Below are 21,191 nucleotides of genomic sequence, written 5' to 3'. Positions count from 1 at the left end.
ACCGGTGGCTGAAACCAGCTCCTGTGGTCACTGGAGCCATTACCTGTGGCTGAAACCAGCTTCTGTGGTCACTGGAGCCATCACCTGTGGCTGAAACCAGCTCCTGTGGTCACTGGAGCCATTACCTGTGGCTGAAACCAGCTCCTGTGGTCACTGGAGCCATTACCTGTGGCCAAAACCAATTCATGTGGCCACTGGAGCCACTGTCTGAGGTCAAGACTAATTCCTTTGGTCATTTGAGCCATTTCCTATGGCTGAAGCAAGCTCCTGTGGTCACTGGAGCCATCACCTGTGGCTGAAACCAGCTCCTGTGGTCACTGGAGCCATCAACTGTGGCTGAAACCAATTCCCATGGTCACTGGAGCCAATTCCTGTGGCTGAAACCAACTTCTGTGGTCCATTGAGACACTTCCCATAGCTGAACCCAATGCTTGTAGTCACTGTAGCCACTTTCCATGGTTGAAACCAATTCTTGAGGTCATTGGAACCACTTCCAATAGATGATACCAATTTCGGTGTGACTGGAGCCACTTCCCATGGCTGACAGCAAATCCTTTGGTCACTATCAGGTTGTAGTCTGCCAAAAATCCTCCCACTGGCTCAACAATATATTTGCAGCACTAGGCGCATATTTCACTCCCATGGCTACACCCTTTAATTTTTTTTAAAATAAGAGCCATTATGCCAGAAATAATTGTTGGCCATGGCCAGCTCTAGGGCTCTAATCAAGAAATCTTTCAGTTTATTCCTAAGCCTTGATTTGGTGTCCAAGGCTCTTTTGGTGGTGGTGGCCAATACATCCTGCTGTCCTAGGCTGGTATACAATCAATGGTGACCAATAGAGTGCTCTCCCTCACAGGTACATCCTATAAAATGTTAATGAGGTTCTTTCTATCCTAAAGGAATGAGGGATATTCCAGGACCAATAACAGGTAATCTAGAGGCATCAGGAACAAGGTATCTAACTGCCTCCTTCTTTTATAATACTCCTTCCTCTGGGCTGCTTTTACCATACTTTTAAGTTTGGATCTCAATAAATTTGTTGGGATTCCCTTCAGTTTTTTATATGTAACCTTGTCACCTACTAACCTATCCAGTTCCTTGTTGTAATCAGCTTTATTTAAAACCACAATGCCCCCCCCCCCCCCCTTTATCAGCCAATAGTATAACTATGTCTTTCCTCTTTTCGCACTTTTTTTACCTTTTTGTAAATTCCCTTTCTTTCTAAACTTCTTGCCATTACTCATTCTAATATTCCACCAAAGACTTGAATACCTCCAGATATTGGATAGAAGATTACTTCGGGTTGAATGTGGAACGATTTCTCAAGCAACATTCGCTTAAACTGGTTTCTCTAGAAAATGTTTTTTAATCTTTATTTTCCTAATAAATTTCTTTTTATCAATGAATGCATTGAACTTATCAAAACCTTTATCAGGGGCATATTTTAGACCCAGTTCCAAAACCTTTAATACATTGGTAGTGAAGGTAGCATTACAAATTACAAATACCCTGACCGATTGTTCTCTTTTTCTTTTTATTCTCCGCCCCCCCCCCCCCCCCCCTCCTCTGCATCCTCTAGGGTTTTTCTTTGGGAACCATTTATTTGCCTTTGGGGTGTTCCCCATGGTTGCCATTAAGGTGCCATCTTCTGGCCACCTCGGGGTGGTGGGGGTCCCACCCTGATTTCAATATTGTCCCCCCCATCACTCCCCAGTGACCCTGCTGGCCTCTGTTCTGATATCCAGCCCCTCTCCTTCGTGGACCCAGGATACCCCCACGTCCCCTCCACTGAAACCCCCCCTGATATTGAATATCCCTATATAGTTCATCAGCATAAGCAAGGGGTTGGAATCTATTCTGAGTGGGGACCCTGTAATTGGACCTATCCTCGGGTGTATGGTAGTTGTAATGATATCTGTATGGGGGGCCTGTTTTCCAGATTCTTTTGGCCCATTGTTCCCCTATTGGTTGGATTTCCACTAGCCTTCCCAGTTCCCCTGGGGTGGAATGGATGATTGGAGTGGAGATGGTATCCCCATCGTATCCTCCTGCTTCCCTAACTGGTGAAGGATGTGTGGCCCACAACCCTCCCTCAACATCGGCCCATCGCTATGACAGATGGGTCATCAACTAATAACGAGGGATGGAGGCTGGGGGAAGATGAACAAGGGCCGGAAAAACCACAGACCCGCACACACTTCAAGCACATGTCTGGTTTTAAACAATTGGCGCCGATCACGGGGTAAAAGGATATCTGGGCTGTCTTTCTGGTAGTTCATCTTTCAGCTCATCTGGAGAGATCCCCTGCTCAGAGAAAAGAGAGAAATAGCAGCAATTAGCAGGGCCGGTCCCTGGGTGCAGTAATTGCAGAGCTGGATTGGCCCTGGGGATTTGGTAGAAGGTTGGGATAATTTAATCACAGCTCTGCACAAAAACACGCACACAGTCCCTACTGATACCGTGCAGCTGCCACCCCTCACCAACAGTGACGGAAATATTCCCCGGGCATGGCTCAGCAAACCCAGGAACCAACCTACGTCTTCTAGACTCCATGGGGTGCGTTCCTAATCTTCACTTATTAGAGTAACAGACCAGATCGCTGCAAAATACCCCAAACAGAATTCATCAGAACAGTCAGTGCCAAACACCGAGACCTCCCCTGCGAGACCTCCGCTCCACTGAAGGTTAACAGCGAAGAATTCATTATAATTATATATATATATATATATATATATATATATATATATATATATATATATATATATATATATATATATATATATATATATATATATATATATATATATACACATATATACACATACACACACACATATATATATATATATATATACACACACAGTATCTCCCAAAAGTAAGTACACCCCTCACATCTTTTCATGTGACAACACTGAAGAAATGAGACTTTTCTACAATGTAAAGTAGTGAGTGTACAGCTTGTATAACAGTGTAAATTTACTGTCCCCTCAAAATAACTCAACACACGGCCATTAATGTCTAAACCGCTGGCAACAAAAGTCAGTACACCCCTAAGTGACAATCTCCAAATTGGGCCCAAAGTGTCAATATTTTGTGTGGCCACCATTATTTTCCAGCACTGCCTTAACCCTCTTGGGCATGGAGTTCACCAGAGCTTCACAGGTTGCCATTGGAGTCCTCTTCCCCTCCTCCATGATGACATCACAGAGCTGGTGGATGTTAGAGACCTTCCCCTCCTCCACCTTCTGTTTGAGGATCCCCACAGATGCTCAATAGGGTTTAGGTCTGGAGACATGCTTGGCCAGTCCATCACCTTTACCCTCAGCTTCTTTAGCAAGGCAGTGGTCATCTTGGAGGTGTTTGGGGTCGTTATGTTGGAATATTGCTCTGCAGCCCAGTCTCTGAAGGGAGGGGATCATGCTCTGCTTCAGTATGTCACAGTACATGTTGGCATTCATGGTTCCCTCAATGAACTGTAGCTCCCCAGTGCTGGCAGCACTCATGCAGCCCCAGACCATGACACTCCCACCACCATGCCTGACTGTAGGAAGACACACTTGTCTTTGTACTCCTCACCTGGTTGCCCCCACACACGCCTGACACCATCTGACACCAAATAAGTTTATCTTGGTCTCATCAGAGCACAGGAGATGGTTCCAGTAATCCATGTCCTTAGTCTGCTTGTGTTCAGCAAACTGTTTGCGGGCTTTCTTGTCCATCATCTTTAGAAGAGTCTTCCTTCTGGGACGACAGCCATGCAGACCAATTTGATGCAGTGTGCGGCGTATGGTCCGAGCACTGACAGGCTGACCCCTCCCCCACCCCTTCAACCTCTGCAGCAATGCTGGCAGCACTCATACGTCTATTTCCCAAAGACAACCTCTGGATATGACGCTGAGCACGGCACTCAACTTCTTTGATCGACCATGGTGAGGCCTGTTCTGAGTGGAAACTTTCCTTTTAAACCGCTGTATGGTCTTGTCCACGGTGCTGCAGCTCAGTTTCAGGGTCTTGGCAATCTTCTTATAGCCTAGGCCATCTTTATGTAGAGCAACAATTCTTTTTTTCATACCCTCTGAGAGTTCTTTGCCATGAGGTGCCATGTTGAACTTCCAGTGACCAGTATGAGAGAGTGAGAGCGATAACACCAAATGTAACACACCTGCTCCCCATTCACACCTGAGACCTTGTAACACTAACGAGTCACATGACACCGGGGAGGGAAAATGGCTAATTGGCCCCAATCTGGACATTGTCACTTAGGGGTGTACTCACTTTTGTTGCCAGCGGTTTAGACATTAATGACTGTGTGTTGAGTTATTTTGAGGGGACAGTAAATTTACACTGTTATACAAGCTGTACACTCACTACTTTACATTGTAGCAAAGTCTCATTTCTTCAGTGTTGTCACATGAAAAGGTAGAATAAAACCTCATAGGTCCAGACAGACTATGTCCACAGCTGACAGGTTTCGGGGATGAAGCCCCCTTCCTCAGAGTAAGAGCTCTTGCTTGACCCCTGAGACGCGTCAGCAGTGGACATTATCTGGCTGGAGCTATAACGATTGAGGGCTGGCATCTGGGTCAGAGTTTGTGACATGTTATCTTTTTATGTGGTTTGTTTGTTTTTATCTTTACCTTTATTAAAGTGCCTTGGATTACGCACTAAGCGTTTGCGCCCTTTGTTCTTTCTAGATTACACTGACTTACAGGAAATACTCTGCACATGCTCAGATGTGCTGAAGATCTCTGCCAGGGCCTGATGGGTGGGCGGAGCCTTTTGGCATACAGCACATCCGGAAAGTATTCACAGCGCTTCCCTTCTTCCACATTTTGTTATGTTACAGCCTTATTCCAAAATGGATTAAATTCATTATTTTCCTCAAAATTCTACAAACAATCCCCCATAATGACAACGTGAGAGAAGTTTGTTTGAAATCTTTGTAAATTTATTAAAAATAAAAAAAAGGAATAAATCCCATGTACATAAGTATTCACACCCTTTGCTCAATACTTTGGTGAATCTCCTTTGGCACCAATTCCAGCCTACAGTATTTCTGAGTATGATGCTACAAGCTTGGCACTCCTATTTTTGGGCAGTTTCTCCCATTCTTCTTTGCAGGACCTCTCAAGCTCCATCAGGTTGGATGGGGGAGCGTCGGTGCACAGCCATTTTCAGATCTCTCCAGAGATGTTCAATCGGGTTCAAGTCTGGGCTCTGGCTGGGCCACTCAAGGACATTCACAGAGTTGTCCTGTAGTCACTCCTTTGTTATCTTGGCTGTGTGCTTAGGGTCGTTGTCCTGTTGGGAGATGAACCTTCACCCCAGTCTGAGGTCCAGAGCTCTCTGGAGGAGGTTTTCATCAAGGATGTCTCTGTACATTGCTGCACTCATCTTTCCCTCCATCCTGACTAGTCTCCCAGTTCCTGCCGCTGAAAAACATCCCCACACCATGACGCTGCCACCACCATGCTTCACAGTAGGGATGGTATTGGTCAGGTGATGAGCGGTGCCTGGTTTCCTCCAGACATGACGCTTGCCAATCAGGCCAAAGAGTTCAATCTTTGTTTCATCAGAGCAGAGAATTTTGTTTCTCATGGTCTAAGAGTCCTTCAGGGGACTTTTGGTAAACTCCAGGCGGGGTGTCATGTGACTTTTACTGAGGAGTGGCTTTCTTCTGGCCACTCCCATACAGGCCTGATTGGTGGAGTGCTGCAGAGATGGTTGTTCTTCTGGAAGGTTCTCCTCTCTCCATAGAGAAATGCTGGAGCTCTGTCAGAGTGACCATCGGGTTCTTGGTCACCTCCCTGACTAAGGCCCTTCCCCCGATCACTCAGTTTGGCCGGGCGGCCCGCTCTAGGAAGAGTCCTGGTGGTTCCAAACTTCTTCCATTTACAGATGATGAAGGCCACTGTGCTCATTAGGACCTTCAATGCTGCAGAAATGTTTCTGTACCCTTCCCCCGATCTGTGCCTCCATACAATCCTGTCTCCGAGGTCTACAGACAATTCCTTGGACTTCATGGCTTGCTTTGTGCTCTGACATGCACTGTTACCTGTGGGACCTTCTATAGACAGGTGTGTGCCTTTCCAAATCATGTCCAATCAACTGAAACTCCAATCAAGTTGTAGAAACATCTCAAGGATGATCAGTGGAGACAGGAGGCACCTGAGCTCAATTCTGAGTGTCATGGCAAAGGGGGTGAATACTTATGTACATGGGATTTATTAACTATTTTAAAAAATTTGCAAATATTTCAAACTTCTCTCGCGTTGTCATTATGGGGGATTGTTTGTAGAATTTTGAGGAAAATAATGAATTGAATCAATTTTGGAATAAGGCTGCAACATAACAAAATGTGGAAGAAGTGAAGCGCTGTGAGTGCTTTCCAAGATGGCGGTGTAGCGGGGGGGGGGGGGGTATGGGGGCAGAGCCATAAAGAACAGGGGCTGAAGTTTCTGTTTAAGCAGCGATGTAGATCAGCAATTCTGCTCCCCACTCTACCTAAAACTGGAAATCAATGTTTTGGCTGTAAATACGCCATCAGACTGATCAGCAATATCTTTTATTGATCTGTAATGTAGAATCTCATTGCAACTTGTATCCAGGAGTGTTAATAACCTAGTGAATGTTCATCATTCCTAAATAAAGAGGGGGAGGGGGGCAGGATATACAAGGAGATGGCGAGCGTCTCCGACATACAACGTGGCATCTGTAGGTTTAATGGCTGCCCCACCCCCAACATAACTAATATATAGGGATTGGCACTGATCAATGACAGGACTGACCTCATGCTCCTCCTCCAGCACCACAAGACGTCGGTCTTTATCTATTTTCACTGCAAAAGAATCAGAAGACACAAATCAGCGATTTATCCCTGGACAGCAAAAAACACAGATAAAAAAGATACAAAATTACCCACTTCAAGACCCCGCCCATTTCTGACATTTTGTTGTTTACAAGTTAAAAATCTGTATTTTTTGCTAGAAAATTACTAAGAACCCCCAAACATTATATATATATATATATATATATATATATATATATATATATATATATATATATATATATATATATATATATATATATTTATGCAACACAAAATATTGCAGGGATCTCCATTTTATTCTCTAGGGTCTCTGCTAAAAAAAAAAAAAAATTATATTACACATACACACATTATATATATATATATATATATATATATAGTAATATATTTTTTTTTTTTTTTTTTTAGCAGAGACCCTAGAGAATAAAATGGAGATTTTAGATATTTTAGGAAATTTTTAGAAAAAACAGAATTTTTGTAAAATCTTACCTGTAAAATTCCTTTCTCTGAGTCCTCCGACAGTCGCCGCCACTTCATATTCGTCACTATGGGGTTAATGACCTTTGCTCCGTAGGAGTAGCTAGGCAACAGAATATGTCAATATTAAAGCTTTTAACATATCCCACCCCCAGGGGGTGTTCCCCTTAGTCAATACCCTCCTACTTCCTGTAACCATACCTCAGTTTCAGTAGAATAGCAGTAGAGTATACAACCAAACCCCAAAAGAGGGGCGGGGGCGGCGACTGTCGGAGGACTCAGAGAAAGGAATTTTACAGGTAAGATTTTACAAAAATTCAGTTTTCTCTTACGTCCTCCGACAGTCGCCGCCACTTCATATTCGTCACTATGGGGACATCCCAAAGCAGTGCAAACATGAGGGGTGGGAAACGCAGCCGCGCCTAAGGCAACGCCGTCTCCACATCAGAGAAAGTAACCTTACCAACGGAAGGAAACCAGCTGGGTAGCATGAAAAAAACTTGCTCAACAGGAGCAACAACCCAGGAAAAAACAAATAACCTAGGGATAAAAACATCCCAAACAGCCAAGGGCCCAAAACAAGGGACCCTAAAGAACTGCCGCACTAAGAACCTTGCGGCCAAAGGAAGCATCTGCCGATGCCTGAACATCCACCTTGTAGAACTTTGAGAAGGTGTGAACGGACGACCAAGTCGCCGCCTTACACACCTGGGCCACAGAAGCCCGATGGTGACAGGCCCAAGACGTACTCAGAGATCTGGTAGAGTGCGCCTTCACAGGCATAGGAGGAACTTTTCCCTTCAAAGCATATGCCTGTTCAATGGTCTGCCTGATCCATTTGGCGATGGTAGAAGCCGACGCCGCCATGCCCTTCCGAGGTCCCTCTGGAAGAACAAATAAGGAATCTGACTTGCGAAAAGATTCAGATTGCAGGTAAACCCTGATCACCCGAACAACATCCAGGGAGTGTAAATCCACCTCCTTCGGATGTTTGGGCTTCGCGCAGAGCGAAGGCAAGACAATGTCCTCATTGAGGTGAAATTCCGAAATCCTCTTCGGAAGAAAAGAAGGGTTAGGTCGCAAGACCACCTTATCCAAGTGTACGACCAAATACGGAGACCTGCAGGACAAGGCTGCCAGCTCCGACACCCTGCGAGCCGAAGTGATCGCCACCAAAAAGGCGACCTTTTTGGACAACAGAGGCAACGAGATCTTCCTGATCTGTTCAAAAGGAGCATGTTGTAACACGGACAGAACAAGATTCAAGTCCCAAGGAGGCAGAGGTTCCCTCCTAGGAGGGACCAGATGTCGCACCCCTTGAACAAAAGTGCTAACCAAGGAGTTAGACGCCACAGGACGTTGAAAAAGAACGGCCAACGCAGATACCTGACCCTTGATCGTAGCCAGCGCCAAACGCTGGTCAAAATCCGTTTGAAGGAAGGACAACACCCTAGACACCGAGTACGTGCGAGGTGAATACCCCCTGGACTCACACCAGGCAAAAATAGGCCTTCCAAGTACGGTAATAGACCTTCCCCGAGGAAGACTTCCTCGCATTGATCAAGGTGTGAATGACCTCAGGGGAGAGACCCCTATCCTTCAGGACCTCGGTTTCAACAGCCAGGCCGTCAAAGCCAGCGACTGTAAAGCAGGATGGAATATCGGTCCTTGAGACAGGAGATCCTCTCGAAGAGGCAGACGCCACGGCGCGTCGATCGCCAGATTACGAGGTCCGCGTACCAGGACCGGCGAGGTCCACAAGAATCACCGCGTGCGGTTCCGAGGTTAACCTGCGAAGGAACCTGGACAGCAGTTGAATCGGTGGAAATGCGTACATCAGTCGGTACTGATGCCACGGAGCTACCAACGCGTCTGCCCGAGGATCGCGCGTCCTTGCCACGAACCTTCCCACCTTGTTGTTTAGACGAGACGCGAACAGGTCCACCTCCGGAAGACCCCCACTTCGCGCACAACATCTGGAAGACATCCGGGTGAAGGGACCATTCCCCCTGGTCCAGGGTCTGGCGACTCAGATAATCTGCCTGCCAGTTCTCCACCCCCGGAATGTGAACCGCTGTTATTGCCGGGACGTGCGTCTCGGCCCAAGACAGAATGTCGGCCACCTCCCGAGCCGCTCGAGCACTCCTGGTGCCCCCTTGGTGGTTGATGTAGGCCACCACTGTGGCATTGTCCATCTGCACCCGAACCGGACGGCCCCGCAGCCTGTCCGTCCAATGTCGAAGGCAGAGATTTATCGCTCGCAATTCCAGAATGTTGATCGGGAGGGAGGAAGGGACAGAACGCCCAGAATACCACCCCAGCCCGACAGGCTGGCATCCGTGGTGATCACCGTCCATGATAGAGGACGAAAAGACTTGCCCCCCGACACCGTCGGGGACTGGAGCCACCACAGAAGATTCCTTCTGGTGCGATGACTCAATGAAATCTGGAGATCCAGAGATTGCGGTCGGCCGTCCCACCTGGACAGGATCTCCGCTTGGAGACCCCGCGTGTGAAACTGGGCGAAGGGAATCGCCTCGATGGCCGAGACCATCAATCTCAGGCTCCGCATGCACGTCCGGAGGGACGAGCACGGAACGTCCCGGAGGGACCTGACTTCCTCCTGAAGAGTCCTGAGTTTGTCGTCCGGTAGGAAGACCTTCGCCTGGACCGAGTCCAGGAGCATTCCCAGGTAGGGAAGACGAACCGACGGATACAGTGTCGATTTTGGAAAATTTATCGTCCAACCAAACTCCTGAAGAGTCTGCGTCGTGACGGACAGGTCCTTCACCAGACCCTGGCTGGTCGCAGACCGAACCAGAATGTCGTCCAGATACCCCAGGACAGAGATGCCCTGGGCTCTCAACAAAGCCAGAACCGGTGCAAGCACCTTGGTGAATACCCGTGGAGCCGAAGCGAGACCAAAAGGTAACGCCACAAATTGGTAGTGATCCTCCGCAATGGCGAATCGAAGGTACCTCTGGTGACCCTCGAAAATCGGGATGTGAAGGTACGCATCCTTCAAGTCGATGGAGGCCATGAACTCCCCCGGAACCAGGGCAGCCACCACCGACCGCAGGGATTCCATGCGGAACTTGCGAACCCGCACAAAGCGGTTCAGAGCTTTCAAGTCCAGAATTGGACGTACCTTGCCCACCTTCCTGGGCACGGTGAACAGATTGGAATAGAACCCCCGAAATCTGTCCCGATAAGGCACCGGAACCACCACCCCCTGAGCCCGCAGGTCCCGCACCGCCAGGTGCAGATCCCGCAAACGCTCCGGAGACAGTTGAAGATTTGAGGGGAAAAATCTGCTCTCCGGCCGAGAGAGAAACTCGATCTTGTAGCCAGACCGAACGATTTCCTGAACCCACCTGTCCCGAACACGGGCCAGCCAAGGTTGAAGAAAACCGAGCAAGCGTCCCCCCACCCCAGAACTGGGTGAGGGCGCCCCTTCAGGCCGCATTGTTATGGGCAGCGGATCCGGATTGGCCGGACTTCTGCTTACCTGTCCACGGCTTCTTTTGGGAGCCTTGACCTTTGAATGGCTTGCCCTTATAGTGCGACCGAAAGGCACGAAAGGACCCCTGAAAGGGCCGAAAAGAGGCATGCTTCTTACCTTGAGCGCCCTTAGCCTTGTGGGATTGGGGCAAGAGCGTGCTCTTACCACCCGTGATCCCCTTTATCAGTGTATCCAAGGACTCGCCAAAAAGGCGAGATCCATCATAGGGCAGATTGGATAAGATCTTGCGCGAAGATTGGTCCACAGAGCAACACTTCAACCAAACCAGGCGGCGAGACAACACCGCCACACTGTGCACACGTGCAGCCACCGGTACCATATCCAAGTCCGAATCACACAAATACATGACACCCTGATGGATTTGATCCACCATGGCCAACGTCGCCGGAGGGGCAGAATCAGCCACCAGGACGCGTCTAAGCACCTGCGTCCAACTCGCGACAGCCTGGGCTGCCATAAGTGAAGCAAAAAGAGCTTTTAGCATAGAGCCAGTAATAGAATAAGTATGACGGGCAAGAGACTCCAGCCTCCTGTCCGTGGCATCCCGGAACACCGGGGTATCCTCTGCAGGAACCGCAGTGGACTTATTCAAAACCGCTATCGCGTGATCCACCGGAGGCGGCACGCACCAACGCTCATCCGTAGCGGGCGTGAAAGGATAACGCAGCTTGAACCTACTCGGCACCGCAAAAGGCTTGCGTATATTGCGCCATTGTTCCTTAACAGCGCGCTGAAAATCATCAGTGCAGGGAAAAACCTGCGATGTCTTGCGTCTTTTCTGCGTCCCATAAGCAGCCAAGGCAGCAGGAGGACAAGGTTCATCCTGTAAGCGCAGTGTCTGTTTGATAGAAGCAACCAATTCATCCATGAGCGCAAGCTCTTCAGACGAGCCAGGGGGAGAATTATCAACCCCTTCAAACTCTGCCTCCCCTTCAGACTCCACCAGATCCAGGGAGGAACGGGACCCCGATAAGGAGACCCCAGCCATGGCAGCCCCATCACCCTCACCCTCACCCTCTGAATCAGAGGAAATTGAAACTCTGGGCCTTTTAGTGGATTGAGCAGCCACAAGCATTTGCACCTGAGCAGCAAGGTTAGCCACAACCGTAGCCAAATCACCCCCTGGGGGGGACACAGCAGTCCCTTGGCTTCCCACCAAGGTGGCTGGAAATTTGCTTTCCTGAGAATCCATGCCCCCAAGTATGTGGAATAATAAAGGGTTAACTGCCCCTTTAAAAAGCGCGGCGAGCACAGCCCACCGCACACACACACCAGCACAAGCCGGCCCCCACAGGGAAAAAGTACAACTCAGGCAAGGATACAGGGATAGAGAGGTAAAAACCTGGAGAGACCGCTGCTGCTGCTGCCTCGATCGGTGCGCCCAGGGAAGAGGAAGTGATGTCACGCAGGGCGCTCTATTAAAGCCTATGGAAGGCTACAAAAAAATGGCCGCCTGCAGTGCTAACATGCGGCCGGAGCGATCGCCGCCAAAATGGCGGCGTTTGGCCCCGAAACGCCGCTCCTCCACACACAGTGAAACCGCCAAAAACACATGCAGTAAAGTAAAATAATGGCGGACCGCCGCAGCGGTCGCCGCAAATGTGCATAACACGATACAATCTTGCCCCGCAGCACACAGCCTGTCACACAGTAAAACACAGCACATAATCTGACACAGAACAGTGCAGCATAGCCCCCCTCCTTGCAGCCCACAGAATGCAGCCAAGCAGACAGGGAGACCAAACAGTGTGAACAGAGGCAGGGTTTCACAGTCCCAGACTGACACCCCCCAAACAGACAGGTCCCCACACAGATACACTTACCTCCTAAATGGCGTGGGGAACCCGCACAAGCGATCAAGCCACTGCACATGGGACAGGGAGAGTCGCAGTCAGGACAACTGCGGAACGATACCGCAAGGCGTCCAGTGAGGTAGCCACCTCACCATAGCATCCCTGCACCGAACAGGGATGGGTCGTTCACTGAGCCAGGAAAAATACCTGACTGAACGCTCGATGGCAGGCTGGGAAGCCACTGACCCACAACCTGCGACCAGGGGGATCAGCCCGAGACCCAGTCCGCATGATCCTCTTCATCAGAAGAACTAACTAATGCTGACAAAAGTAACAGCTAAGTAAAGAGAGAGAAAAAAACTCAAATAAAATCAAAAAAGAAGAGAAAGGCTGAGACAAAATGCCCCAGCATAGAGACATCCAGCTACTCCTGACAAGCTAGACATTGAAACTGAGGTATGGATACAGGAAGTAGGAGGGTATTGACTGAGGGGACCACCCCCTGGGGGTGGGATATGTTAAAAGCTTTAATATTGACATATTCTGTTGCCTAGCTACTCCTACGGAGCAAAGGTCATAACCCCCATTGTGACGAATATGAAGAGGCGGCGACTGTCGGAGGACGTAAGAGAAATACACATTTCTGAATAAAAAAAAAAAAAACACAGTAGTTAGCCTAATTTTCTTTTTTTTTTTTCAATGTAAAAGATAATGTTACGCCGAGTAAATAGATACCTAACATGTCATGCTTCAAAACTGCGCACGCTCGTGCAATGGCGTGGTGCCAAACTTCAATACCTAAAAATCCCATAGGGGACGTTTTAAAAATTTCAACAGGTTACCAGTTTAGAGTTACAGAGGAGGTCTAGGGGTTGAATTATTACTCTCACTCTGACGATCGTGGCGATACCTCACATGTGTGGTTTGAACACCATTTAGATGTGGACGCGACTTGCATATCTGTTCACTTCTGCGCGCGAGCGCCGGGGAGCTTTACATGTTTTTTTTTCCTTATTTTTCTTACTTTTTTTATTTTTTCATTGTCCCTTAATTTTTTTTTTTTTTAAATCACTTTTATTTCTAATAGAAGGAATGTAAACATCACTTGTAACAGAAATAAGCATGACAGATCCTCTTTAATGTTAGCTCTGGGTTTAAGCGCCGGTTCACACATATGCGATGCGGGAAGCCTGCGAATCCACTGCGAGTCCCCGCATCGCATTCAAATCGCAGGCAGTTCACACGGCCATATGCAAATCGCTGGGGGTGTCAGTACAAAGGTAACGACCCCCCCAGATCAGTTCGCATATCGCAGTGCAAACTGTCAGTTCGGACAATCGGAGTGCATAGGTGTGAACAAAAAAAAAAAGGGTCCTCTGCGAGTCGTGTCCGAATCTGATGTGAATTCAGCCGTACAATCTGTACAATCTGTATGGCTGAATTTCCATCGCACAGACATCGCATGTGATGTGTAGAGCAGTGCAGTGCGAATCACATGCAATGCCTGACATCGCTATAGTGTGAACCGGGGCTCAAAACACCTCACATCTCACATTTACACTTAAAATGTAAACAATGTTACTTTGTATCTCTCTATCTCCCGTCTGGTCAATGTTTATAAACAATGTTACTTTGTATCTCTCCATCTCCTGTCTGATCAATGTTTATAAACAATGTTACTTTGTATCTCTATCTCCTGTCTGATCAATGTTTATAAACAATGTTACTTTGTATCTCTCTATCTCCCGTCTGATCAATGTTTATAAACAATGTTACTTTGTATCTCTATCTCCTGTCTGATCAATGTTTATAAACAATGTTACTTTGTATCTCTCTATCTCCCGTCTGATCAATGTTTATAAACAATGTTACTTTGTATCTCTCTATCTCCAGTCTGATCAATGTTTATAAACAATGTTACTTTGTATCTCTCCATCTCCTGTCTGATCAATGTTTATAAACAATGTTACTTTGTATCTCTCTATCTCCCGTCTGATCAATGTTTATAAACAATGTTACTTTGTATCTCTCTATCTCCAGTCTGATCAATGTTTATAAACAATGTTACTTTGTATCTCTCCATCTCCTGTCTGATCAATGTTTATAAACAATGTTACTTTGTATCTCTCTATCTCCCGTCTGATCAATGTTTATAAACAATGTTACTTTGTATCTATCTCCTGTCTGATCAATGTTTATAAATAATGTTACTTTGTATCTATCTCCTGTCTGATCAATGTTTATAAACAATGTTACTTTGTATCCATCTCCTGTCTGATCAATGTTTATAAACAATGTTACTTTGTATCTCTCTATCTCCCGTCTGATCAATGTTTATAAACAATGTTACTTTGTATCTCTCTATCTCCCATCTGATCAATGTTTATAAACAATGTTACTTTGTATCTATCTCCTGTCTGATCAATGTTTATAAATAATGTTACTTTGTATCTATCTCCTGTCTGATCAATGTTTATAAACAATGTTACTTTGTATCCATCTCCTGTCTGATCAATGTTTATAAACAATGTTACTTTGTATCTCTCTATCTCCCGTCTGATCAATGTTTATAAACAATGTTACTTTGTATCTCTCTATCTCCCATCTGATCAATGTTTATAAACAATGTTACTTTGTATCTATCTCCTGTCTGATCAATGTTTATAAACAATGTTACTTTGTATCCATCTCCTGTCTGATCAATGTTTATAAACAATGTTACTTTGTATCTCTCCATCTCCCGTCTGATCAATGTTTATAAATAATGTTACTTTGTATCTATCTCCTGTCTGATCAATGTTTATAAACAATGTTACTTTGTATCCATCTCCTGTCTGATCAATGTTTATAAACAATGTTACTTTGTATCTCTCTATCTCCCGTCTGATCAATGTTTATAAACAATGTTACTTTGAAGCCCCTCACCTTTTCATAAAACACGCAGCAGCTGCTCTGCATTGATGTCAGGCGGCACCATAGAGAATAATGAGGTTTCCATGGTCATGCAGTGCAACAGCAAGCGCAGGAGAGAGCGCAAGAGAAAACGCAGGAGAAAGCCCAGGAAAAACCCAGGAGAGAGCGCAGGAGAAAACGCAGGAAAAACGCAGGAGAGAGCGCAGGAGAGAGTGCAGGAAAAACGCAGGAGTGTGAAGAGGCTAAAAGAGGAATGTCAGCTTTCTGATAGCGGCCTTCTAGCACATTATATAAAGGTATATAGGGACGCGCAGGTTTATATTATCGGCGGTCACTCACTGATAATGGCGGCATTGTTGGTCTCTTTGCGGAAACGAAACTTTTTCAGCTTCTCCACCAGAGGCTCATCCACCTCACACACAACCAGGGACTCGCTCTGCGGAATGAAGACACAATATGAGGAAATCGCATCTAAATTATTTATTTATGTAGTTCTTGGAATCTGTGCTGGGACAAGATCGAAAAATTCCAAGTGCCCATCCCCCCACCTCCTATCGACTACTTTAGCAGCACTTTGCAGGTTCTGCTATTTTTGTACCCCCTCCGTCCCAGGAGCCCACCACTCAGTGCAGCCTCTTCTACCCACCCCTCAGTGCAGCCTCTTCTGCCCACCCCTCAGTCCAACTCTTCTGCCCCACTGTTAGTAGAAATTTAGCCCCCCTGCCTTGGTCCCACTGTATGTAGTAATGTAGCCCCCCCCTGTATGTAGGAATGTAGCCCCCCTGCCTTGGTCCCACTGTATGTAGGAATGTAGCCCCCCTGTATGTAGGAATGTAGCCCCCCTGCCTTGGTCCCACTGTATGTAGGTATGTAGCTCCCCTGCCTTGGTCCCCCTATATGTAGGAATGTAGCCCCCCTGCCTTGGTATGTAGGAATGTACCCCCTCTGCCTTGGTATGTAGGAATGTAGCCCCCCTGTATGCAGGAATGTAGCTCCCCTGTATGTAGGAATGTAGCCCCCCTGCCTTGGTCCCCCTGTATGTAGGAATGTAGCCCCCCTGCCTTGGTATGTAGGAATGTACCCCCTCTGCCTTGGTATGTAGCCCCCCTGTATGTAGGAATGTAGCCCCCTGTATGTAGGAATGTAGCCCCCCTGTATGTAGGAATGTAGCCCCCCTGTATGTAGGAATGTAGCCCCCCTGTATGTAGGAATGTAGCCCCCCCTGCCTTGGTCCCACTGTATGTAGGAATGTAGCCACCCTTCCATGGTCCCAATGTATGTAGGAATGTAGCCCCCCACCTTGGTCCCACTGTATGTAGGAATGTAGCCCCCCTGTATGTAGGAATGTAGCCCCCCTGTATGTAGGAATGTAGTCCCCCCCTGTATGTAGGAATGTAGTCCCCCCCTGTATGTAGGAATGTAGCCCCCTGCCTTGGTCCCCCTGTATGTAGGAATGTAGCCCCCCTGCCTTGGTATGTAAGAATGTAGCCCCCCTGTATGTAGCAATGTAGCCCCCCTGCCTTGGTATGTAGCAATGTAGCCCCCCTGTATGTAGGAATGTAGCCCCCCTGTATGTAGGAATGTAGCCCCCCTGCCTTGGTCCCCCTGTAAGAAGGAATGTAGCCCCCCGCCCTGGTCCCACTGTATGTAGGAATGTAGCCCCCCTGTATGTAGGAATGTAGCCCCCCTGCCTTGGTCCCACTGTATGTAGGAATGTAGCCCCCCTGCCTTGGTCCCCCTGTATGTAGGAATGTAGCCCCCCTGCCTTGGTATGTAGGAATGTAGCCCCCCTGTATGTAGGAATGTAGCCCCCCTGCCCTGGTGTGTAGGAATGTATATGACAGATAGCTGTGTGTATTGCTCATTCCAATATAAACTTATAATAATAATAATAATAATAATAATAATAATAATAAAAGCATTTCCTCTGAGCAGACCCCGAATTCCACCCCCCTGCACCTCCCTGTAACCAGCTTCACTTTATAACTGGGGGCGGGATTTCTGTGACATTCTAAGCCCTCCCATGCACCATTCCCTGTCCAATGACTGAGCCTTGACCAGCCACAGAGGAACCCCCATTGGACAGGGACTGAAAGTGGACCTTCCTCCTAAACCAGGTGTCATATTTCCCTGATCCCCTCCCCCTATCTTGGATGTATATTTTTCCATTTAGATTTTTTTTGTGCTTCAAAGCAGAACTTCTGCATCCCCCCCCCCCCCACTGAGAATGAGGTCAGTGCTCCCCGGGGGCAGGGCAGAGCCCTACATCTGCTCACACGCTATGATGGCGGTACTGAGGGGGGCGGAGCCACAAAAGAGAAATACTGAAGTTCCACTTTAAAGTCTGATGCCAATGCCATCCCCGTGTGATCCCTATGCCGTCCCCCTGTGATCCCCATGCCTTCCCTATGTGATCCCTATACGATCCCAATGCTGTCCCTATGCAGTCCCTATGTGGTCCCAATGCCGTCCCTATGTGATCCCTATGCCGTCCCTATGTGATCCCTATGCTGTCCCTATGTGATCCCTATGCCGTCCCTATGTGATCCCTATGCCGTCCCCCTATGTGATCCCTATGCAGAGCTATCACTGGAATGAAGCACTCAGAAGACTTCTATGGCTGAATAGAATATTTCCAGAGGATGAGAACCGCAAAATAAAGAAAAGAAACAATAAGACAACAATGTAACTAATATGGAAACAATGTAACAGGAAGATTAGTTGCGGTTTCCTCTGATATTCTTCTATCAACATAAATCTTCCTAAACATGGAGTGTTCTCTGACCCCACCCAGAAGGGGGGAGTGGAGAAATGTCAGCTGAGAGGTCACATGGAGTGCCACAGTCCCCCTCCCCTCCCTTCCCCCCCATATTGGTGACCCCGGGACAGGAAGTGATGTGAAACCCAAAATGTTTCAGTTGTGATCGGAATAGAGGAGAAATCTTCCACTGGGGAGACCTCTTCCTCTGACCATCTCCTGTACTATGTCTGCAGTCTCTGACCACTTCCTGTACTATGTCTGCAGTCTCTGACCGTCTCCTGTACTATGTCTGCAGTCTCTGACCATCTCCTGTACTATGTCTGCAGTCTCTGACCGTCTCCTGTACTATGTCTGCAGTCTCTGACCATCTCCTGTACTATGTCTGCAGTCTCTGACCGTCTCCTGTACTATGTCTGCAGTCTCTGATCATCTCCTGTACTATGTCTGCAGTCTCTGACCATCTCCTGTACCATGTCTGCATTCTCTGACCGTCTCCTGTACTATGTCTGCAGTCTCTGACCGTCTCCTGTACCATGTCTGCAGTCTCTGACCGTCTCCTGTACTATGTCTGCAGTCTCTGACCATCTCCTGTACCATGTCTGCATTCTCTGACCGTCTCCTGTACTATGTCTGCAGTCTCTGATCGTCTCCTGTACTATGTGTGCAGTCTCTGACCGTCTCCTGTTCTATGTCTGCAGTCTCTGACCGTCTCCTGTACTATGTCTGCAGTCTCTGACCATCTCCTGTACTATGTCTGCAGTCTCTGACCATCTCCTGTACTATGTCTGCAGTCTCTGACCATCTCCTGTACTATGTCTGCAGTCTCTGACCTTCTCCTGTACCATGTCTGCAGTCTCTGACCATCTCCTGATATGTCTGCAGTCTCTGACCATCTCCTGTACTATGTCTGCAGTCTCTGACCATCTCCTGTACCATGTCTGCAGTCTCTGACCGTCTCCTGTACTATGTCTGCAGTCTCTGACCATCTCCTGATATGTCTGCAGTCTCTGACTGTCTCCTGTACTATGTCTGCAGTCTCTGACCATCTCCTGTACAATGTCTGCAGTCTCTGACCGTCTCCTGTACTATGTCTGCAGTCTCTGACCATCTCCTGTACTATGTCTGCAGTCTCTGACCTTCTCCTGTACCATGTCTGCAGTCTCTGACCATCTCCTGATATGTCTGCAGTCTCTGACCATCTCCTGTACTATGTCTGCAGTCTCTGACCATCTCCTGTACCATGTCTGCAGTCTCTGACCGTCTCCTGTACTATGTCTGCAGTCTCTGACCATCTCCTGATATGTCTGCAGTCTCTGACTGTCTCCTGTACTATGTCTGCAGTCTCTGACCGTCTCCTGTACTATGTCTGCAGTCTCTGACCGTCTCCTGTACTATGTCTGCAGTCTCTGACCATCTCCTGTATAATGTCTGCAGTCTCTGACCGTCTCCTGTACTATGTCTGCAGTCTCTGACCTTCTCCTGTACCATGTCTGCAGTCTCTGACCTTCTCCTGTACTATGTCTGCAGTCTCTGACCGTCTCCTGTACTATGTCTGCAGTCTCTGACCTTCTCCTGTACCATGTCTGCAGTCTCTGACCATCTCCTGATATGTCTGCAGTCTCTGACCGTCTCCTGTACCATGTCTGCAGTCTCTGACCGTCTCCTGTACCATGTCTGCAGTCTCTGACCGTCTCCTGTACTATGTCTGCAGTCTCTGACCGTCTCCTGTACTATGTCTGCAGTCTCTGACCGTCTCCTGTACCATGTCTGCAGTCTCTGACCGTCTCCTGTACAATGTCTGCAGTCTCTGACCGTCTCCTGTACTATGTCTGCAGTCTCTGACCGTCTCCTGTACTATGTCTGCAGTCTCTGACCGTCTCCTGTACTATGTCTGCAGTCTCTGACCGTCTCCTGTACCATGTCTGCAGTCTCTGACCGTCTCCTGTACCATGTCTGCAGTCTCTGACCGTCTCCTGTACTATGTCTGCAGTCTCTGACCGTCTCCTGTACAATGTCTGCAGTCTCTGACCGTCTCCTGTACTATGTCTGCAGTCTCTGACCGTCTCCTGTACAATGTCTGCAGTCTCTGACCATCTCCTGTATTATGTCTGCAGTCTCTGCTGGCTCCTCCCACCAGCCATGCTCCGCCTGTGTTGCATAGAGACGCTCAGAGGCCCAGTGATGACGTCACCAGGTGATATATTTTTGTATATTGATAATTAATGATAATGTGGGAGGGGCCCCCATCCCCCTCCATGGCTGTGCTGCCCCCTGCAGGCCGGGATTGGACATTACACTCAGCAGAGGGGGGAGAAGCTCCCCTGGTGGGGGGGCAGGAAGGTTCTCAGCCCTCAGGGGGGCGGGGACACCTCTCCGGTCACCCCTCCCCCCACACTCACCATCTCCGCTCCTCAGACGTTCCTCCGGCTCTGCCCGCCGCCTGAATTCTCAGCCAACACCCGGAGAGGAGGAAGGGAGAGGGGGCGTCATGTGACTCCCGCCCCGACCAATCATTGAGCAGAGCCTGCAGCAGTGGGCGGAGCCGCACCTCCTCACCTCAGGCCGGCGGCCATCTTGGAAGAGGGCAAATGAGACTTCACGCAGAGAGAAGTCCCCGGGACTGAGAGTATGAAGACGGACATTTCCATGCCGAGTCTCTGAGGGCGGAAATCACAGCGGAACACGGAGTTATTATTACTGAAATCAGGCGCCGCTTTCTTCTGCAGCGTCAATGACGCCATCTTTGAAAAGGGCGACTCCGACTCGGCTTCAGCGGCTAAAAAATTGAAAGAATTTCCTGTGATGAGAATTCTGAAAAATGAAAAAAATAAAAAAAGCGTTCATAGTAATTTATTGCTGTCAAAGTTTTCTTACCAGGAACAAATATGGCGG

The 21,191-nt window shown here is 48.0% G+C and overlaps 1 protein-coding gene across 1 annotated transcript in view; it reads right to left on the bottom strand.

Annotated features, from left to right (window-relative positions):
• The window catches only part of GMFB (glia maturation factor beta), a 30,488-nt gene extending 9,692 nt beyond the window's left edge, over positions 1 to 20,796 (bottom strand). The window contains exons 1-4 of the mRNA XM_082275396.1: positions 20,699 to 20,796; positions 15,878 to 15,974; positions 6,792 to 6,841; positions 2,243 to 2,307 (exon numbers count right to left, since the gene is read on the bottom strand). Coding sequence (XP_082131522.1) covers positions 2,243 to 2,307; positions 6,792 to 6,841; positions 15,878 to 15,974; positions 20,699 to 20,701 — 215 coding nt within the window. The 5' untranslated portion in view covers positions 20,702 to 20,796. The remainder of the gene's footprint in view (positions 1 to 2,242; positions 2,308 to 6,791; positions 6,842 to 15,877; positions 15,975 to 20,698) is intronic.
• Positions 20,797 to 21,191: the final 395 nt, after the last annotated feature.

Source organism: Pelophylax lessonae (assembly GCF_965119305.1).
Source record: "Pelophylax lessonae genome assembly, chromosome: 13".
Lineage (NCBI taxonomy): Eukaryota > Metazoa > Chordata > Amphibia > Anura > Ranidae > Pelophylax > Pelophylax lessonae.
The sequence above is the reverse complement of the archived record's forward strand: the minus strand, read 5'-3'. Positions and strand labels throughout refer to the sequence as shown.